Genomic DNA, 18,021 nt, shown 5'->3' on the forward strand with positions numbered 1-18,021 from the left:
CACCCTCCAATGTCTGCTTGAGTTTCAAAAGCAAGGTCACTTCGTGGCTCCACGGCGCGGCTGGCAAAGTCACTGACTCACAGCTCCAGAAGCCCCGGTTCAATTCTGATATCTGTGTGGAATTTGGCCACTCTTACGGCGGGTTGCCTCCAGACCCTCTGCTTTCCTGCCACAATCATGTTGATTGGCTGAGAGTTAAAATCTACTGGGGCAGTTAATGGGAATGTGGGGAGCATGAAATAAAACCAGTGTAGGATTTACTGTAGATGGGTGCAGACTTGTTGGGCATGCTTCTGTGGTGTATCACTCTATTAATAAAGGCTCAGTTTGTTTAATTTATAGCACATTAAAATAGTCAGTGTCATAAGTGGTTCAGAGGTGGGAACTCGTACTGTGGGCTGTGGACTGACAATCCAGGGTGTGAACTAGGGATCAGGATCTTAGCAGGTCGAACTCGAGTGCAGGAGTCACTTTGTTAATTGAAACTAAGCTGAAGAATCATTACAGAAATTAACCCGAAAAGCTAACAAGAGCTCAAGCGAACTATATAGAATCTCGTTGAACTGAAATCACCCATGATACACAGAAGAACTCGGTCTGAGTTCCAGCAGACAAGGAACCACAACAACAGAGCAAAGAGAGGTTGGCATGCCCCCCTGAAATATGCCCTGGGGCATGTAGGAAGTCAGGACTAATCAGACAACATAGACAAAGAAAAAATTCCCAAGGCCAACAACTACAAGTACCGTGCTAATTAAATGATCCCAAATTTAATAGAAGTGTTAAATACAGAAAGATTAGCAAACCCCAGGACAACAAATGAGACACCTGCAACACAAAGCGCAAACCTCGCACTAGCCCAAAGACAAACAGATATAGAAGGTAAATAATCCAGGAACACAGCAGATCAGAGAAAATACACACCACATACTAACTGAAAATAAAACCTTTCTTTTTAAACGACCCCTGGTTGTGACACAAGGAGCATCCATGGAGGGAAATGTCCATACCTGAGGCTGAGGCCCTTCAACAGGGCCCTTTGTTATTGATAAAGATGTCAGAAATAGTGGCCCACTAATTGGCAATTCTTGCTGTCTCATCAAAGAGTGAGTGCATTGTTGTTACCTTGAGGTGCCTCCAAGGACAAACAGCACTCCAAGTTTGAGGATGATACAATGGAGTGGCAGGTAGTGTTGAGGAACAGAGAGTCTGCAGAAGGTCTTAGACCAATTCGAGAATGAGCAAAGAAGCGGCAGATTAAATAGTGTAGGGGAGTGTATGGTCACATACTTTGGCAGAAGAAATAAAAGCATAGACTGTGTTCTAAATGGGGAGCAGATTCAGAAATCTGAGGTGCTTAGGGACTTGAGAGTATTCATGCAAGATTCCTTAATGGGTAACTTGCAGGTTAAATTAGTGGTAAGGAAGGCAAACACAATGTTAGTATTCACATCAAGGGGACCAGAATTTAAGAAAAACGATGGCTATTGGTCAGACGGCACGTAGAGTATTGCGAGCTGTTGCATGCCACTTGACTAAGAAAAGATGTGCTTGGCATTGGAGAGAGTCCAGAGAGTTCTCGAGAATTATCCCAGGAATTAAAGTGTTAATGTATAAGGGGTGTTTGATGGCTCTGGTCTGGTCCTCATTAGATATTAGAAAAATGAAGGGGGATCTCAATGAAACTTATCGAATATTGTAAGACCTAGATAAAGTGGGCATGGAGAGGATGCTTTCTTTAGTGGGTTGTCTGGGACCAGAGGGCACAGCCTTAGAATAGAAGGACATCCCTTTAGAACAGGGATGAGGAGTAATTTATTTAGCCAGAGGATGGTAAATCTGTGGAATTCTTTGCCACATACCAATTCACTGGGTTTATTTAAAACGGAGGTTGATAGGTTCTTGATTAGCAAGGGCATCAAAAGTTATGAGTAGAAGGCAGGAGAATGGTGTTGAGAAGGCTAATAAATCAGCCAAGATGATATGGCAGAGCAAACTTGATGGGCTCAATGGCCTAATTCTGCTCCTATTTATTATAATCTTATGGTCCTATTCCCTTCTACAATCAACTCAGCTACAGTTGGTCTGCATCTGAAACCTTCGTCTTAATCACAAACAAGAGAAAATCTGCCAATGCTCGAAATCCAAGCAACACACATAAAATGCTGGAGGTACTCAGCAGGTCAGGCAGCATCTGTGGAAAAGAGTACTGCTGACGTTTCGGCCCAAAACCTCGACTGTATTCTTGTCCATAGCTGCTGCCTGGCCGCCAGCATTTTGTGTGTGTTGCTTCATCCTAATCTTCGCATTCTCAAAATTCATCTTAACTGTCTGTGGAATAACTCCACAACAGACCATCTGGAACGTGAGATATTACAAGCAGTGTACTTCTGACTGAATCACGTGTATCAATAAATACACTCTGAAATTCATTGTTCATTAATAACACAATCTCCCCTTGGCTTTGAAAGCTGAAGATGCTACTGTTGCCACAGTTACAGCAGTGATAATTAAAAAAATCCCTGACAATCATACATGCTTACAAAATAAATTAATAATTATGACTGGTGGTAGCTTTTAAAAATGGTGCCCTGGATATTCAAATAACGTCCTTCCCATAATCTTATAAAAATACATTATTAAACAAAACATGCATAGACATCAAAAATAATCAATTTTCAATCCAGTTATATTTCCTGATATTGAAAGAAAGAAATGTAAGTGGGCTAATATTAGACAGTAATATCTGTCTTGGCTCTGTGAATAGTACACTTGCTACTGGATGCAAAGATTTTTGAATGCAGCCTCTAACAGTCACAGTATTACTGTTGTGTATCTAACGATATGTCATTTATGCATTGTGCCAGACAGAACACTTAAAAAAAATCTATTAATATTATAGTGTTAGTATTATCCTATGTGCTGCATGTGATCAATGTACTGTGTGTTTCGTACCTTAGTCCCTGAGGAACATTGTTTATTTATCTATGTACATGTGTACAGTTGAATGACAATAAACTTGAACTTGAGTTCAAGTCGCACTTGAAAGACCTGAGCACATAATTAAGACTGACTGGCACTTAAGTGCTTAAGCCGTTGAAGGTCCTGTTCGTCAAATGAGATGCCAGCCAGTGTACATCCTTAGGAAGATCTGAATGGTGAGCCTGCCCTATCCTATTTGGGAAGGAGTAAGGGAGTTTTAGCAGAGTCCTCTCGACCAACAGTAACTGACATTATTTTGGCGTTAAAAGCAGAAAATGCCGGACAAACTCTGCAGGTAAAGCAGAATCAGTGGAGAGAGAAGCTGTTAAACAATTCAGGTCCCCGAACCTGCTGTATTTATGTATTTCCCATGAGATCCTGACCTCAGCTGTGGTCTGTGCTGACTGCATAGAGTTCCTCTGGAAACTGGTTTCTTCCCATATCCCAAAGTCATGGAAATTGCCCAGTAGTAGAAAATATTTTGAGAGAAATCAGGAGGGCTAAAAGAAGCACGATGTTGCTTTGTCAGGTGTAGCACAGAAACAAACCCTTCTGCACATCTAGTCTGTGCTGAATGATTATTCTGCTTAGTCCAATCAAGCCACACCTGAACCATAGCCCTCCATGTCCCTCCCATCCATGTACTTATCCAAATGTTTAAAGTTGAAATCAAACCCTCATCCACTACTTCCACTGGTAGGCTGTTTCACATTCTACCACCTTCAGCCATGACGAAATGGCAGAGCAGACTCGAAGGACCAAATGGCCTAATTCTGCTCCTGTATCTTGAGGTTTTAGGTCCTTAAGTATCTCACCTTTCACCTATAACTTATGACATCTTGTTCTAGTTTTACCCAACCTCAATGGAAATAGCCCACTTGCATTATCAACCCCTCATAATTTCATATATCTCTATCAAATCTCTCCTCATTGTCCAACATTTCAGGGAAATATAAATGCTATAGCAAAATAAAACTCTGTTCAGTTCTGGTCACCTCATTATAGGAATGATGCTGAAGTTCTAGAGATGGTACAGAGGAGATTTTGCAGGATGCTGCCTGGATTGGAGAGCATATCTTATGAGGAAAGGTTGTGCAAGATAGGGCTTTTATCATTGGAATGAAGGAGGATGATTTAACGTAGAGACTGGTCCTGCATTGTGTGGAGGAAGGCACTGAAATTTAGTGTACAGACAGGTCTAGCGCCATCTGCAGAGTGAGCTGCTGAAATTTAGTGTACAGTCAGGTCCAGCACTCTCTGGAGGAAGGCACTAAAATTTAGTGAACAGACTGGTCCAGCACTGTGAGGTGGAAGGCACTGAGATTAAGTGTGCAGATTGGTCCAACACTATGTATGGAGGAAAGCACAGAGATTTAGTGCAACCACTGTCAAAACTGTGGGGTAAGGCTATGGCTTAAGGCTCCACTGTCAATGCATGTAAAGGACCTGGAATTCATATAAAATGTCTTAGTGTGTTTGCTCATGGGAAAATTGATGTGATGTTGACCATTTGTTCATGTTCCCAATGTCTATTGTTTATTTATTAATCATCATTATTATTATTGCTTTTTTACTTTCTCTTTGCATTTGTACAATTTGTTGTCTCATGCACTTTGGTACTTTGTCCATCCTGTTGGGTGTGGCCTTTTAATTAATTGTATTGCATTTCTTGGATTTAAGGTAAATGCCCCTCAAGGAAATTAATCTTAGGGGTGTATATGGTGACATATATGTACTTTGATAATAAATTTACTTTGAACTTTAAACTTTAATGCAAATTCCGCAAATAAGTGGAAACAGCAATCTTATAGAACATAGAATAGTCGAGAACAGAAACAGTCCTTGGGCCTTGATGCACCATCAATAACTCACTCTGAGACGTAAAGGCGAGATATCGGCTTTTATTGACTGGAAGAAGGAACAAGCAGTAGATGACCACCATACTACTTCCTGGAGACTGAGAGGCCGGGCTCAGGCCTCAATCGCCTTTATATCGGGGTCTGTGGGAGGAGCCACAGGAGCAGTCAGCAGGGGGTGTGTCCAGACAGGTATATGTAGTTCACCACAGGCCTATGATGTTGTGCTAAACTAACTCAACTAGTAATTAGCCTAACTAACATCTGGGGTGGTGGGATGGAGATACATCTCTACCCAAGATGGTGGAAGGTTCTCCTCCCTCTGCTCACCCGAAGGTCACCCTTGGGCAAGGTGTAGCACCTGCTTAGCCACCCCATGTGAAGCCATGGGAACAGTAAGTGGATGGTCATATGAGCAGCAGATGCACATCACAAGTCCTGGTTATGTGACCACTGATACCAGGCAGGCTATCTCAGAAGAGTATTGATAATGGATGAGGTCACCCATCTTGTAAAGACATTGGCCAAAAGACGGTAAATTTTATGAATAAATTACATGTTTAAATTTAAATATTATTGCGTATCAAGCAGCAAAATGGTTCCGTCCCCTACTCTTCACTCCTCTGGTCACCCAACTTGCAAGATAATGGGACTGGACAAAACTCTTAGGCATACATATACAGCTAGGGATCCTAGGACGTTTGCACAGTACTGTTTTTGTCAACATGGAGCGGAGAGCGAGTCTGTAAACATGGTGGGAGCAAAGGATGTTGAGAATGGTGAAGGTGGAGCACTATGGGATGGGTGTGGAGTAGGTGTGCAGGGAAGGAGTGCCAGGGGTAGGGGTTGGCATGGGTGCAGACACACTCAGCCCTGAGAGACCTGGCAAGATCATTTAATTCCAAACAATTGGTTTATTGATCATTACAGGATGTCTCTCTGGTGCTTCCCACTCCCTCCCCCGTTTCCCAACCATGATCCCCTCTCCATTCTCAGTCCACAATAAAGACTCAAACTAGAATCAGGTTATCACCACTCACATATATCCTGAATGTTTGTTTTTGCGTCAGCAGTACAGTGAAATACATAAAATTCATACAGTACTCTGCAAAAACATTAGGCACGTGCCTAAGACTTTTGCACAGTGCCGTAGAAGGGCAGAAAGGTCAGCATTGGTGTGGTGGGCCGAACTGCCTGTTTCTGTGCTGTACAACTGTACAGATCTGATGACATGTAATGTCAAAACTGGGTGCATTTGCTCGTGTTCATGAGTAAGCCTCCACCCACCGGTGATCTTGAAGGTTCATGCACGTGTGCTGAAGCAAGCAGCAAATACCTGAAACAGCGTCAGTGGTTTTACTCTCCACAGGAACTGGGGTATGTCGAGTAGGGAGATTTGAAGGCCATATGAGTTAGCTTTGAAATGTATTGTTCTGGGCTCATCCAACAAATGTCCTCCCTGGTTCCTCTCTTCTGTCATCACCTCCTGGGACAGAACGAATGCAAGAGTTAACATTTGCAATCGCAGACCACAACATTTTTTGTTCCAGACACAAGCTTCTCAGTCTGAAACATCACCGCCATTTCTCTCACCACAGATGCCGGCTGACCTGCTGAACATTTCTGACATTTTCAGTTTTCATTTCAGTGTCTACAACGTTGTTTTTGGATTTGCATTAGTTGTATTTTCAGGAATATTCACAGAAAGAAAATTCTGCGCATGGTTGTCCATAGGATAAACCTGGCAAGATGCATATTTTCAGGACCGTTCATTATAAATTAAAGTGGCTTGGATTTGTAAATGGCTTGATCATATTCCTTAAGCAATATACTTAAGGAATATTCCTGAAGTATTTTACAAAGGCAGAATTAAATTGGAATCCTGTACTAGTGTGTAGGTTCTATGAAACGTCGGTGGGGGTGGTGGTTGAGATTATGCTCTTTGCTGTTCTTCAAAGGATACAAAGTACATTTATTACCAAAGCACAGTATGTATAAATTATACAACCTTGCTATTTGTCTGCTTACAGGCAGCCACAAAGAAAGAACTCAATTTAAAAAAAAAGATCAATACTCAGTGACAGAGAAAGAGAAAGAGAAAGAGAAAGAGAAAGAGAAAGAGAAGAAGTCATGCAATCAATTGAAGCAAGCAACAGCATTCTGAACCAATTTGAGTCCACAGACCCTGAATCCGCGGAGCAGGCTGAAGTAGGTCTCGGTAGGTCCCAAAGCCTCACTGTCGGCACATCATAGAGCAGGGCAAATCACCATGATGCACGTAGCAGTCAGAGCAGTTTCACAGCTTCAGTGCCGCAGAGAGAGGAGTGTTCATTGCGGGAGAGTGAATGAAATTGGCCCGACCCTTACCCCAGGGAGGATTTATGGGTTGAGTTTCTTCAGGATCAGTTAAAAGCTACAGCAAAATTATCACTCTGGAATGAGTGCAAAACATTCAGAGAGGATAGGTTATGTTGTTCAAGAGGCTCATCATGTATTATCTTCACTCCTTACAAAGAAGAACTAAAGGAGCATCAAAGACAACTGTGCATCGTCTGTTCTGACCACATAAGCCTGGGATTTTACTAATGAACGAGGATTATGATGGATTCCTCTAAAATATCTGCATTCCAAAACCTTTCAACATTCTCAGATTGCTCCATGGTGATCTTGAAGCCATGATTCTTGTCACTGGGTTCAGCACAGACCCACTCCCAATGCAGACGAAGGTTCCACACACCAACTAGCTATCAATGGTGTTATTAACGCACCAACTTGCTTCTCAATCTTTCTCGCTGGGGTACTTCACCTCTCCTTTTACATACTTCTTGCTTGAGTTAATCTACAGTGCAAGGGGAAACCATTCAGTTTACCTCCAGTCCAGAAGTCACCTCATTATGTACAGGTGATGAATGATATTCAAGTATGCCCACACTCAATTTAAAAAAATAATTGTTCACGTGATATCACCGCACAGAGTTCAAGGTTCATTTACTCAGATTCAGATTCAGTTTATTATCATTTAGAAACCACAAATGCAATGCAGTTAAAAAATGAGACAACGTTCCCCCAGAATGATATCACAAAAGCATATGATAAAACAGACTACACCAGAAAATCCACATAACGTTTGGCAATCCCCAATCCTGAGTCCGGAGAGGCTGCTGCGTATTAATATCGCGCTACCGTCTAGCGCGTTCCCCAAAAAGGAGCTCCAATTCCACCAGACAAAACAAGACCAAAAACTAAAGCTACAAGACCTGCACAAAACCATATAGTTACAACAGTGCAAACAATAGCATAATTGATAAAAAACAGATCAGGGGCACAGTAAAAATAGTCCAAAGATGTTAAAGGACTGTAAGTTCAAAAGAAATTACCACAGTTTCCACAAGACCCCAGGGTCCTGACAGACTCGCTATCCCACACCGGCGGCAGAAGGAAATATCCCCGCTATGGGCTTCCAAGGCGCCACCCGACTCAGCCTCGCAGACGCAGCACATACCGAATGCAACCTGAGTCCGTCGAAAGGACTCCGAGTCCGTCGAACCTCTGAGCTGATGACCATCCCCTTTGGCAGAGCTTCTCCGAGCACCATCCTCTGCCAAGTGTATTAAGATGGCCCCGCCAACGGCCATCAGCAACGCGACCCCGAGGACTGGGGGCCTGTTCTTCCCAGCAGAGTCCCGGACCTCACAGCAGCAGCAGCAATGAAGGTCTTCCTGGAATTTCCCAGTGTTTCTCCGTGCTTCCACGGCTGTTTTCAATCGATTATGATTGCGCACGGCACCCCACCACAGATAACAGATAATCAGTTCCGGAGTGGCCGCTGCAAGCTGCATCGCGCTGCCATCTTGGATCTTGGATGCTGCGTGCATCCAATGTGTTTCAGGGGTGCATGATGTGGGTTGCTGAATGCTGGATGAATTGCGATAGTCTTTGGGGTAACTGCAATAATCTTATCATGGGGTAACTTTGCTATCGCCTAGCTCATGCTCGTGTTCGGTAGCGGGTGTGCTTTTTTTTGCCGGGGGAGGGGTATAGTTGCCTTGCTGCTGCTTATGCGTGGGAAGGGGGAGCTGGGGGGGGGGACTTTGTGTTTCTCACCTTTAACTTTTGTTCATTATTTGGGGCACTTCTCTGTTTTCATGGACGTTTTGCAAAGAAAAAGCATTTCAGGATGTATATTGTATACATTTCTCTGACATTAAATTGAACCTATGAACTTTGAACCTTTGAACCCACAGGACGGTGACAGAAGCAAGCCACCCTTGACCTGTCCTGCTGTTGCCTGACTCTTAGACAGACTTTCATATCTAAAGGATGAACTCTCAACATCCCAGTCTACCTCGACGGGGTCCTAGGGCTTCATCTGTCTACATCACATACACTTCCTCTGCGAGAATGTGGAATGAGCTACCAGCACAAGTGGTGCAAGAGAGCTCGATTTCAAATTTCAAGGAAGTTTGGATAAGTGCATGAATGGTAGAGGTACGGAGGGCCATGGTCCCGGTACAGGTTGATGGGAGCAGGCAGTTTAAATGGTTCGGCATGGACTAGATGGGCCGAAGGGCCTGGTTCTGTGCTGTGCTTTTCTATGGCTCTGTGATTTTAACTGTGACACTGCATTCTAGTTTCCTTTTTACTATTTTGATGTACTAATATCTTTCCAATATTTTTATTAATTTATACATAAGAATACAGAGTTCAAGACAAAATATATCAATACATTATACTAAAATGCATATAAAGAATCCTTACCCTATATTCATACAGATTAATTAATTTGTAATGTTGAGATATAGTAACTTTATTATATATAAAAAAAATCAAACCCACTACCAAGACCAAAGCTAGTTAGTAAAGCAAAAAAGAAAAAAAATATTATTAGTCATCATCTGTGCTTCAATAGCAAATCAAAGGTTTTGAAAATAATTCAGAAAAGGTCCCCACAATGTTTGAAAGTCTTGGCTAGATTCAGAGATCGAACATTGAATCTCCTCTAAATTTAAACGTGACATCACATCACGTAACCATTGTGCATTGTGCATGAACATCTTTCCATTTAAGCAAGAGTGTCCTTCTGGCCATAAGAGAAATAAAAGCCAAAATATGCAAGTCAGATGACGCCAAAATAATATCCTTTCCTCCAACAGTACCAAATAAAGCGGTCAAAGGATTAGGCTTAAAGTTTACTTTGAAAAGTATTGAGGAAGTTTGAAATACTTCTTTCCGATATTTGCTTATGTCTGGAATAATCTGTCCGGGTGACATGCAAGCAAGGGCTTTGCACAGTACCTTGGTACACGTGATGATGATAAACATTATTCCAGTCTCCTGAGGACTGCTTAACAAGAAGGAGGGAGTGAGTTCAGCAATGAAGCTGCCTGTACAGTGCTTGTTCCTGCATATAATCTGGCAATCCTTGACAGTTGAGCTGTGCGACATCTGCACCTCGTGGGAGTAAAGATCAAAGGGTTAGAACCAATGGCTTGGATCCACTGTCAGTGTGCTGACACATTCAGAGACACAAGAGACTGCAGATGCTGGAATCTGGGATGGCAAACAATCTGCCGAAGGAGCTCTGCAGGGTACCTGAAACAATTCCTTTCTGTGCAACACAGACAAAATGCTGGAGGAACCCAGCAGGCCAGGCAACGTCTATGGAAAGGAGTAACCAGTTGATGTTTTGGGCTGAGAACCTTCATCAGGAGTCATATGATGAGAAGAGAGGTCAACTCTACCATCAAAACAGTGCTTCATTGGACCCCTGAAGGGCAGAGTAAATGGGGGAGCACAAAGCCATTTTGGTACTGTACCATAGAGGCAGAAATGAGTCCTGATGAAATGTCGACTGTTTACACTTTTCCATGTATGCTGCTGCGTTCCTCCAACATTTTGTGTGTGTTGCTTGGATTTCCAGCATCCGTAGATTTTTTTCTTGTTTGCACCCTCAGATGCTGAATGACATGCTGAGTTCTTCCAGTAGATTGCTGGTTACTGAGGCTTTTAATTCTGCAGCTTCAATGTATAGAGCTCCTCTCAGTACCTTTTTATGGCAAGGACAGGAATTATGAAAGCTCTATACAAGATGGAAACGACCTTGCCAAGCCGTCATCTTTCCGTGCCACGAACCTGTGGAAGATCCTCTGTATTTTCTAGCGAAGGAAGATCTCCAACCACGCCCTACTCCTTCAGTGTCACCAAGAGGACATGGCCACAATCATCATGAGGAAACGCTGGAGATGGATTGGACATGCGATGAGGAGAGAGGCCAACTCCATCATCAAGACAGCACTTCACTGGACTGAAACGCGGGAGATGAAAGACATCTTGGCGCTATCCCGTAGAGGTGGAAATGAGGACCATGAACCATAGCTGGGGCATAATAAAGAAGATGGCCAAGGACAGACAGAGATGGACGGGCCTTCATTGTTGCCCTAAATTCTATTGGATTATGATATAAAATGGAAACCTTCCTGGCACATGTAGAAAAGGAAACAGCCTCTCAGCTCAAAACCTTACCTGTAGATCACTTGGAATGTCATCCATGCAGTACACCCGGAAGTTGTATTCCAGGGAGCTGCAGGACAAGTGGCCAAATATGGCGAGCTTCAGCCTTTTCTCCGCGCAGCCGGTGAGGGCCTCGCCCACGAGGGCGTAGGTTCCAAGCTGTTCCAGTAGGATGTGGCAGGAGTGAGGGTCCAGCAGGCAGTAACAGGATGTGGTCTCATCTTCAAGTGACATCACTTCCTGCAAAAAAGATCATTGGAAGATTGGTAACAAAGGAATCTCAGCAATAATCCCCTCACTCTTGATATCCTGCGGGCGACAATTCAGCAGCTGAACTGGAGCAGTCAGGTACACAAAAGCAATTCAAAGGCAGGGAATCCGGTGGAGGGTAACTCACCTCCTAACTCCCCAAAGCCTGTTCACCATCTACAAAGGTTAAGTCAGGGAGCATGATGGAAAACTCTCCACTCGCCTGGGAGAGTGCAGCTTCAATGACACTCTAGAAGCTCATTGGTAGAAATATTACCAATTTTTGTCAATTACCATAGAGAGCATTCAGTCTGGATGCATAACGGTTTGGTATGGCAACTGCTCTGCATGTAACTGCAAGAAACTACACACAGCTTAGCGCATCACAGCTTCCCCTCTACAGATTCCATCTATACTTCTCACTGTCTCTGTTAATGTAATCAAAGACCCCACCCACCCTGGACGTTCTCTCTTCTCCCCTGATACAAACCCCTGAAAGCATGTACTGCCAGGGTCAAGGATGGTGTTGATCCCACTGTTATCAAGTTTGAGAATGGATGATCTCTCGTACAATAAGATAGACTCTTGGCCTCAAAATCTACCCTGTTACCTTGTTATGATCTTGCACTTCGTTTACCATGATGCACTTTTTCAGTAGCCGTTACCATTTCATTCCACATTGTAATTGTTTTAACCTTATTTTAATTCAATGCTCTCTCTTATGATTCGATCTGTGTAAACAGTATGCAAGACAAGCTTTTCATGGTAGGTATGACAATACCCAATGTGTTGGCCATGGGTTTAACCTAAAATCCCACTGAGATGCTGACTGGTTCAGTGCTTTGCTCTCTGTCCCAACAACATTACTTTCCAATAAAACAACACTGAACAAAGTTCAAAGTAAATTTTATTATCCAAGTACAGATATGTCACCATATACAATCCTGAGGTTCATTTTCCTGCAGGCATACTCAGCAAGTCTATAGAATAGTAACCATAACAGGATCAATGAACGATCAACTAGAGTGCAGAAGACAACAAACTGTGCAAATGCAAATATAAATAAATAGCATTAAATAAGGAGAACATGAGATAATGAGATAAAGAGTCCTTAAAGTGAGATCATTGGTTGTATGAGCATTTCAGGGATGATACAAGTAAGTGTAATTATCCTCCTTTATCTAATAGCCTGACGTTTGAGGAGTAGGAACTGTTTTTGAAGCTGGTGGTGCGAGTCCTGAGGCTCTTGTACCTTTTACCTGATGGTAGCAGTGAGAAGAGAGCATGTCCTGGGTGATGGGGATCTCTGATGGTGGATGCTGCTTTCCTATGACAGCATTTCATGTAGATGTGCCCAATGGTTGGGAGGGCTTTACCCGTGGTGTACTGGGCTGAATCCACTATCTTTTATAGGACTTTCTATTCAAAGAGTATAAAACTGGCATTTCACCCAATTGTGTCCTCACAGATTTTACCATCTATCTATACATTGGGGCAGTTAAAAAGTTCAAAGGGTAACTTTATCACCAAAGTACATATGTCATAGAAACATAGAAAACCTACAGCACAATACAGGCCCTTCAGTCCACAATGCTGTGCCGAACATGTACTTATTTTAGAAATTACCTTGGGTTACCTATAGCCCTCTGTTTTTCTAAGCTCCATGTACCTATCCAGGAGTCTCTTAAAAGACCTTCTGTATCCACCTCCACCACCATCGCCAGGAGCCCTGGCCACGTGTCACAGCAGCCCAGCCTGTGTCACTACATACCACCCTGAGATCCATTTTCTTGCAGGCATACTCAATAAATACAATAAGCATAATGGAATCAATGAAAGACTGCACCAACCAGTGTGTGAAAGACATCACATTGCAAGTACAAAAATAAAGAAATAAATATTGAGGACATGAGATGAAGAGTCTTGAAAGTGAGTCCATCGGTTGTGGGGACAGTTCAGCGATGGTGTACGTGAAGCTGAATGAAGTTAGATCCTAGAACATTACAACACTGTGCAGGTCCTTTCGCTCAGGATGTTGTGCTGACCTCTTAAGCTACTCTAAGAGTAAACTCACTCTTCCCTGCTACACAGCCCTCCATTTCTCTATCATCCATTTTCAGTTCATGTTTCAGATGTGGGAGGAAACGGACCTAGGGGGAGTGAGACTGAAGGCCCACGAGCCAGTCCTCACTAGAGGATCAGAGGTGGAGAAGGTTAGCAGCTTTTAATTCCTAGGTGTTACTATTTGAACTTTGAAAACATGTAGTCCATGCAATCTCCCCAGAGGTCAAAGTCAACGTCAAGTTTATGCACATATGCATACAGGTGCCATGAAAAACTTCCTTGGAGCAGTATCATGGGCACATAGCACCAGATATACAACACCAATAAGAAAAACTTGTTAGAGGTAAATTATGTATAAGTTTCATAGGTTACATGGGATCAGGGTTGAATCCGAGTCGCTGGAGCTGTGAGAAGTCGACTCGACAATCCAGATCACTGTGATGCCTCGGTCCAGTTGAGGAACAAAGATAGGTTCCATGTTAAACTTTGTATGATTTCCCCAAAGTGGGAGATGAAAGAGGGTGGGGTAGGTGGAGGGAAGGGCAGCAGCTGGTAAGTACATCCTGCTGTCCTGTGGATTCCTTGGGAAGGGAGAACGAGGGTGGAGCATTAGCCTGGCAGGGTGGTGTTTCGGGGACACAATGCCAAACAGTTCACTCAAACACTTACTCTTTCAGGAGGCTCCCCAGAAGCATAACACAGTCAAGAGGAGTGAGAGCTTCAGGCTCTACCCTCCCTCTTTTGATTGCCCCATGTAAAATTTTAAGGGGCCTTGATGGGCCATTGTAGGGACAAATGTTTCCTCTTCCAAGAGAATCTAGATCTTTTTCCCCACCCGGCACGAGGTGGACCATTTTCTTTCAGAGGGTTATGTGGCTTAGGGCAAAGGACAAGGGATGCAGAATATTTGAATACTTCAGGAAAAATTGAGCAGAGGGGTAAAAGGAGCAGGGAGGAAGGTGGTTTCAGTATCAACTATGATCTTATTGGTTGGTGGAGGAGGGTTGAGTGGTCGAGTGATTTATTTCTGTTCTGAGTTCACATCTTTCCACGCTAAATCAACTCAGGTAGATCCTGGAATAAACAGAAGCACCTGGCTTGCCAAAGAACCTTCTAGATGGAAACAGGGATGAAAGCTTGTCTGGAAGCTGGTCACTCATTGGATTTGGGTGTCACCAGTCTGGAAGGTATTTTTTGCCCAAGAAGAAGATGGGAGCCTTGATAATTTCAGAAACAGCAAGATATGAGCCCAGACTGATTTATTTCTACATATTTGTCCAGACTTTTCAATGACAAGAAGAATGTGCTTTAGCCTATTGAGTCTAAGCTGGCACTTGGTGCATCCCGCTCACCCTTCTCCACTCCTAGTCCTGATGAAGGGCCCTGGCCCAAAATGATGTCTGCTCATTTCCCTCTTCTGGCCTGGTGATTTCAGATTCAGGTTTATTTATCATGTGTGCTTCTAAACGTACAGTGAAACATGTCATTTGGGTTAACAGTCAACACATCTGCGGATGTGCTGGGGACGGCCCGCAAATGTCACCAAAACAGCATCACCACAATGCTTGGCAGAACCACACCAGAACACAAGAAGCAACAAAACAACAATGTCAAAATCAGGCCCCATTCCTCCCCTCCCACCGACCCCCCCCCCCCCCCCACACACACAGTGGGTACGCTCACTCCTGGACAGGCTTCCAGATTCCACTCTCCAGGTTTTGGCCACTGGGCATTGACTTCTAGTCTCCGATTGATCTTCAGTCTTTGATCTTCCATATTGATCCCCAGACTAGCCGATGATGGGATCCCAAACTCCAGTGCTCTGAGTCAGTTGCTCTCTGCAGTCTGTCTTGTGCTCCCCCCCCCCCCCCCTTGCCTATAACCGGTCTTCCTTCATGTGCCCAGTGCTTTATCAGTCTTTAAATGGCAACAGTAAGCCAGAATGCATCTTAAAACTGGAGGAAAGTAGGAGCAAAAATAGGCCAATCAACCCCTCAAACCTATCCCAGTGTTCAATATGATCATATCTGTTCTGTTCACCCATGCCAGTTCCCCACAGCTCACAATTCCTTGATCTTTCAAGATTCAAGGTACATTTAATATCTAAGTCTGTATGCAATATACAACTCTGAGATTCACCTTTTCCAGACAGCCACGAAGCAAAGAAAACCATGGAAGCTGTTCAAAGAAAAACATCAACCCCAGCCCACTGCACAAAAAAAAAACAAAAAACAAATTGGGCAAACAGCAGCAGGAACAACAAATCCAGCCACTCACACAAAAAAAAACAGCAACAGGAACATCAAACACCAACCAACCTCCTCGTGTAAAAAAAAACAAATTGCACAAACAGCAACAAGACAGAACGGGCGAAAACACAGAATATAATGCACAAAGCTGGAAGAGTCCAAATGAGCTACAGTCCAATTCGTAAATTGTAGGCCCAGAACTTCAAAAACATGTATCTACTTCCTTATTAAATACTTCTAGTGATCTTACCTCTACAACTCTCTGGCGAGGACAATTCCAGAGATTCACCTTCTGTTAGAATTACTATTCCTGATGAACTTAAGCTCCCCAACTGGGATTTGAACTCACATCTGATCGGCTGCATTATTGTCTGGTATGGTGGGGGACGGGGGTGGAGCTACTGCACACGATTTAAAGAAGCTACAGAGAGACGTAAAATTAATCAGCTCCATTTTGGGGATTGGACTCCGTTGAATCCAAGACATTTTCAAGGGGTCGTGCCTCAGAAAGGTACCATCCATTATTAAGGACCCCTCTACCCAGGACGTGCCCTCTTCTCATTGTTACCATCAGGAAGGAGGTACAGAACCCTGAAGGCACACACTCAACAATTCAGCTTGTTCCCTTCTGCCATCCCATTTCTAAATGGACATTAAACCCATGAACGCCACCTCACTTTTTTTTATTATTTCTGATTTTGCACTACTTTTAATTTAACTATTTAATATATACTGTACATTTATATATATTTACTGGTTCCTTAAGGTTGTTATAGCTGGGGGTGGTAATGGGGACAAGCTCCCAATACCTGTTAAATACTCCCAATGGTGTGTGCCTCAAATAGCCTCTGACAACCAAGTCCAGCTCCTGGCCTTCATGTGTGGCTTACAGGAGAAGACGCAAACGTTGGTTACTAGCGCATTAAAAACAGTTGCTTCAGGCAGATGGGGCTCATCAGCCGTGATTGGCAGCTCATCGCGGAGAAGGAGAACTCTGACCTCAAACCTCCCGCTGCTAAACCCACTCATAGGGAAGGCTTCGGGAGTAAATCCAAAGGAAGAATTTGAAGCTGGAGTCCCTACATTGAGCACGTTGCTGCTGGTACCTGCCGTTCCTTTGGGTTCATCAGCTGCGTGGAGAAAAGGAGCTTGCTACATGAGCAAAAGCTTGCTCTCCATATCGTACTGCCCAGGCTTGGATATCTAGAAGCTGGGATGCAATATCCATGGTCAACTCTGACCGATGGAGGCCCCCATTTATTTACTGTGATTGATGTATTTTTTATATTATCATGTACGTATTGCATTGTACTGCTGCCACCAAGTTAACAAATTTCATGACCTATGCAGTGATATTCATTCTACAACTCTACAAATTCTTCCTCCAGCATCATTACAGCAGATCCAATTGGCCAGTTGTTGAAATTCACCCTCCTCCTCCCCCACACCACCACTGCGCTTCAATCCAACCAGTGCACAAGCACTCTAACTTCCAGAAACCAGGGAAGCCTTGCCACAGGGCCACAGATGAAGCAATCCCTCCAAGTTGCAGGAAGATTAACAATGTGTAGCTGTCACCTCTGGAAGATCATGCACAGCACAATGCCATGATCTGCGACAGGAGAAGAAGCCTAATGACAACGGCAAAATACTCTGGAGATTGTTGAATATAAGATTTAATTTAAATATTAAACTTGTCTGGATCAATTAATATTAATTAGCTAACGGCTATTGTTCAGTGAACCCTCATTTGCACAGTACCAGGTGACGATTATATGTGGTTGTAGCAGAGCCACTTAATCAAGTAAAGCATTCAAACAGATCAGGGTGTTCAATGCAGATGCTCCGTGGATTTGCCACACTCGGAGAAGATTCCTCTACATCCTCATATTTGAAATGTTACGTTTATGGCCTCTGTAAATCATATGAGCCAGTACTGAATTAAAAGCACTGAATCAGATTCAGAATCAGCCTGATTATCACTGACATATGTCCTGAAGTAGGGCCATGGCCCGAAACGTTGACTGTTTACTTTTTTCCATAGATGCTGCCTGACCTACTGAGTTCCTCCAGCATTTTGTTTGTGTCTCTCTGGATTTCCATCTCCTGCA

General features: G+C 43.4%; 1 protein-coding gene and 1 long non-coding RNA gene across 6 annotated transcripts in view; one reads left to right on the forward strand and one right to left on the reverse strand.

The window, feature by feature from the left end:
* LOC132391741 (netrin receptor UNC5D-like) overlaps positions 1-18,021 on the reverse strand; it is a 775,452-nt gene that overhangs the window by 31,403 nt on the left and 726,028 nt on the right. For all 4 annotated transcript variants that reach the window (XM_059965319.1, XM_059965334.1, XM_059965310.1 and 1 more), the window contains 2 exons: positions 11,361-11,588; positions 6,175-6,324 (listed from right to left, as the gene is read on the reverse strand). In XM_059965319.1, the coding sequence (XP_059821302.1) occupies positions 6,175-6,324; positions 11,361-11,588 (378 nt within the window). The remainder of the gene's footprint in view (positions 1-6,174; positions 6,325-11,360; positions 11,589-18,021) is intronic.
* Positions 1-18,021, forward strand: part of LOC132391759 (uncharacterized) — a 114,127-nt gene that overhangs the window by 21,670 nt on the left and 74,436 nt on the right. The gene's annotated exons all lie outside the window — the stretch shown is intronic.

This window comes from Hypanus sabinus, chromosome 1 (assembly GCF_030144855.1).
Source record: "Hypanus sabinus isolate sHypSab1 chromosome 1, sHypSab1.hap1, whole genome shotgun sequence".
Classification (NCBI taxonomy): Eukaryota; Metazoa; Chordata; class Chondrichthyes; order Myliobatiformes; family Dasyatidae; genus Hypanus; species Hypanus sabinus.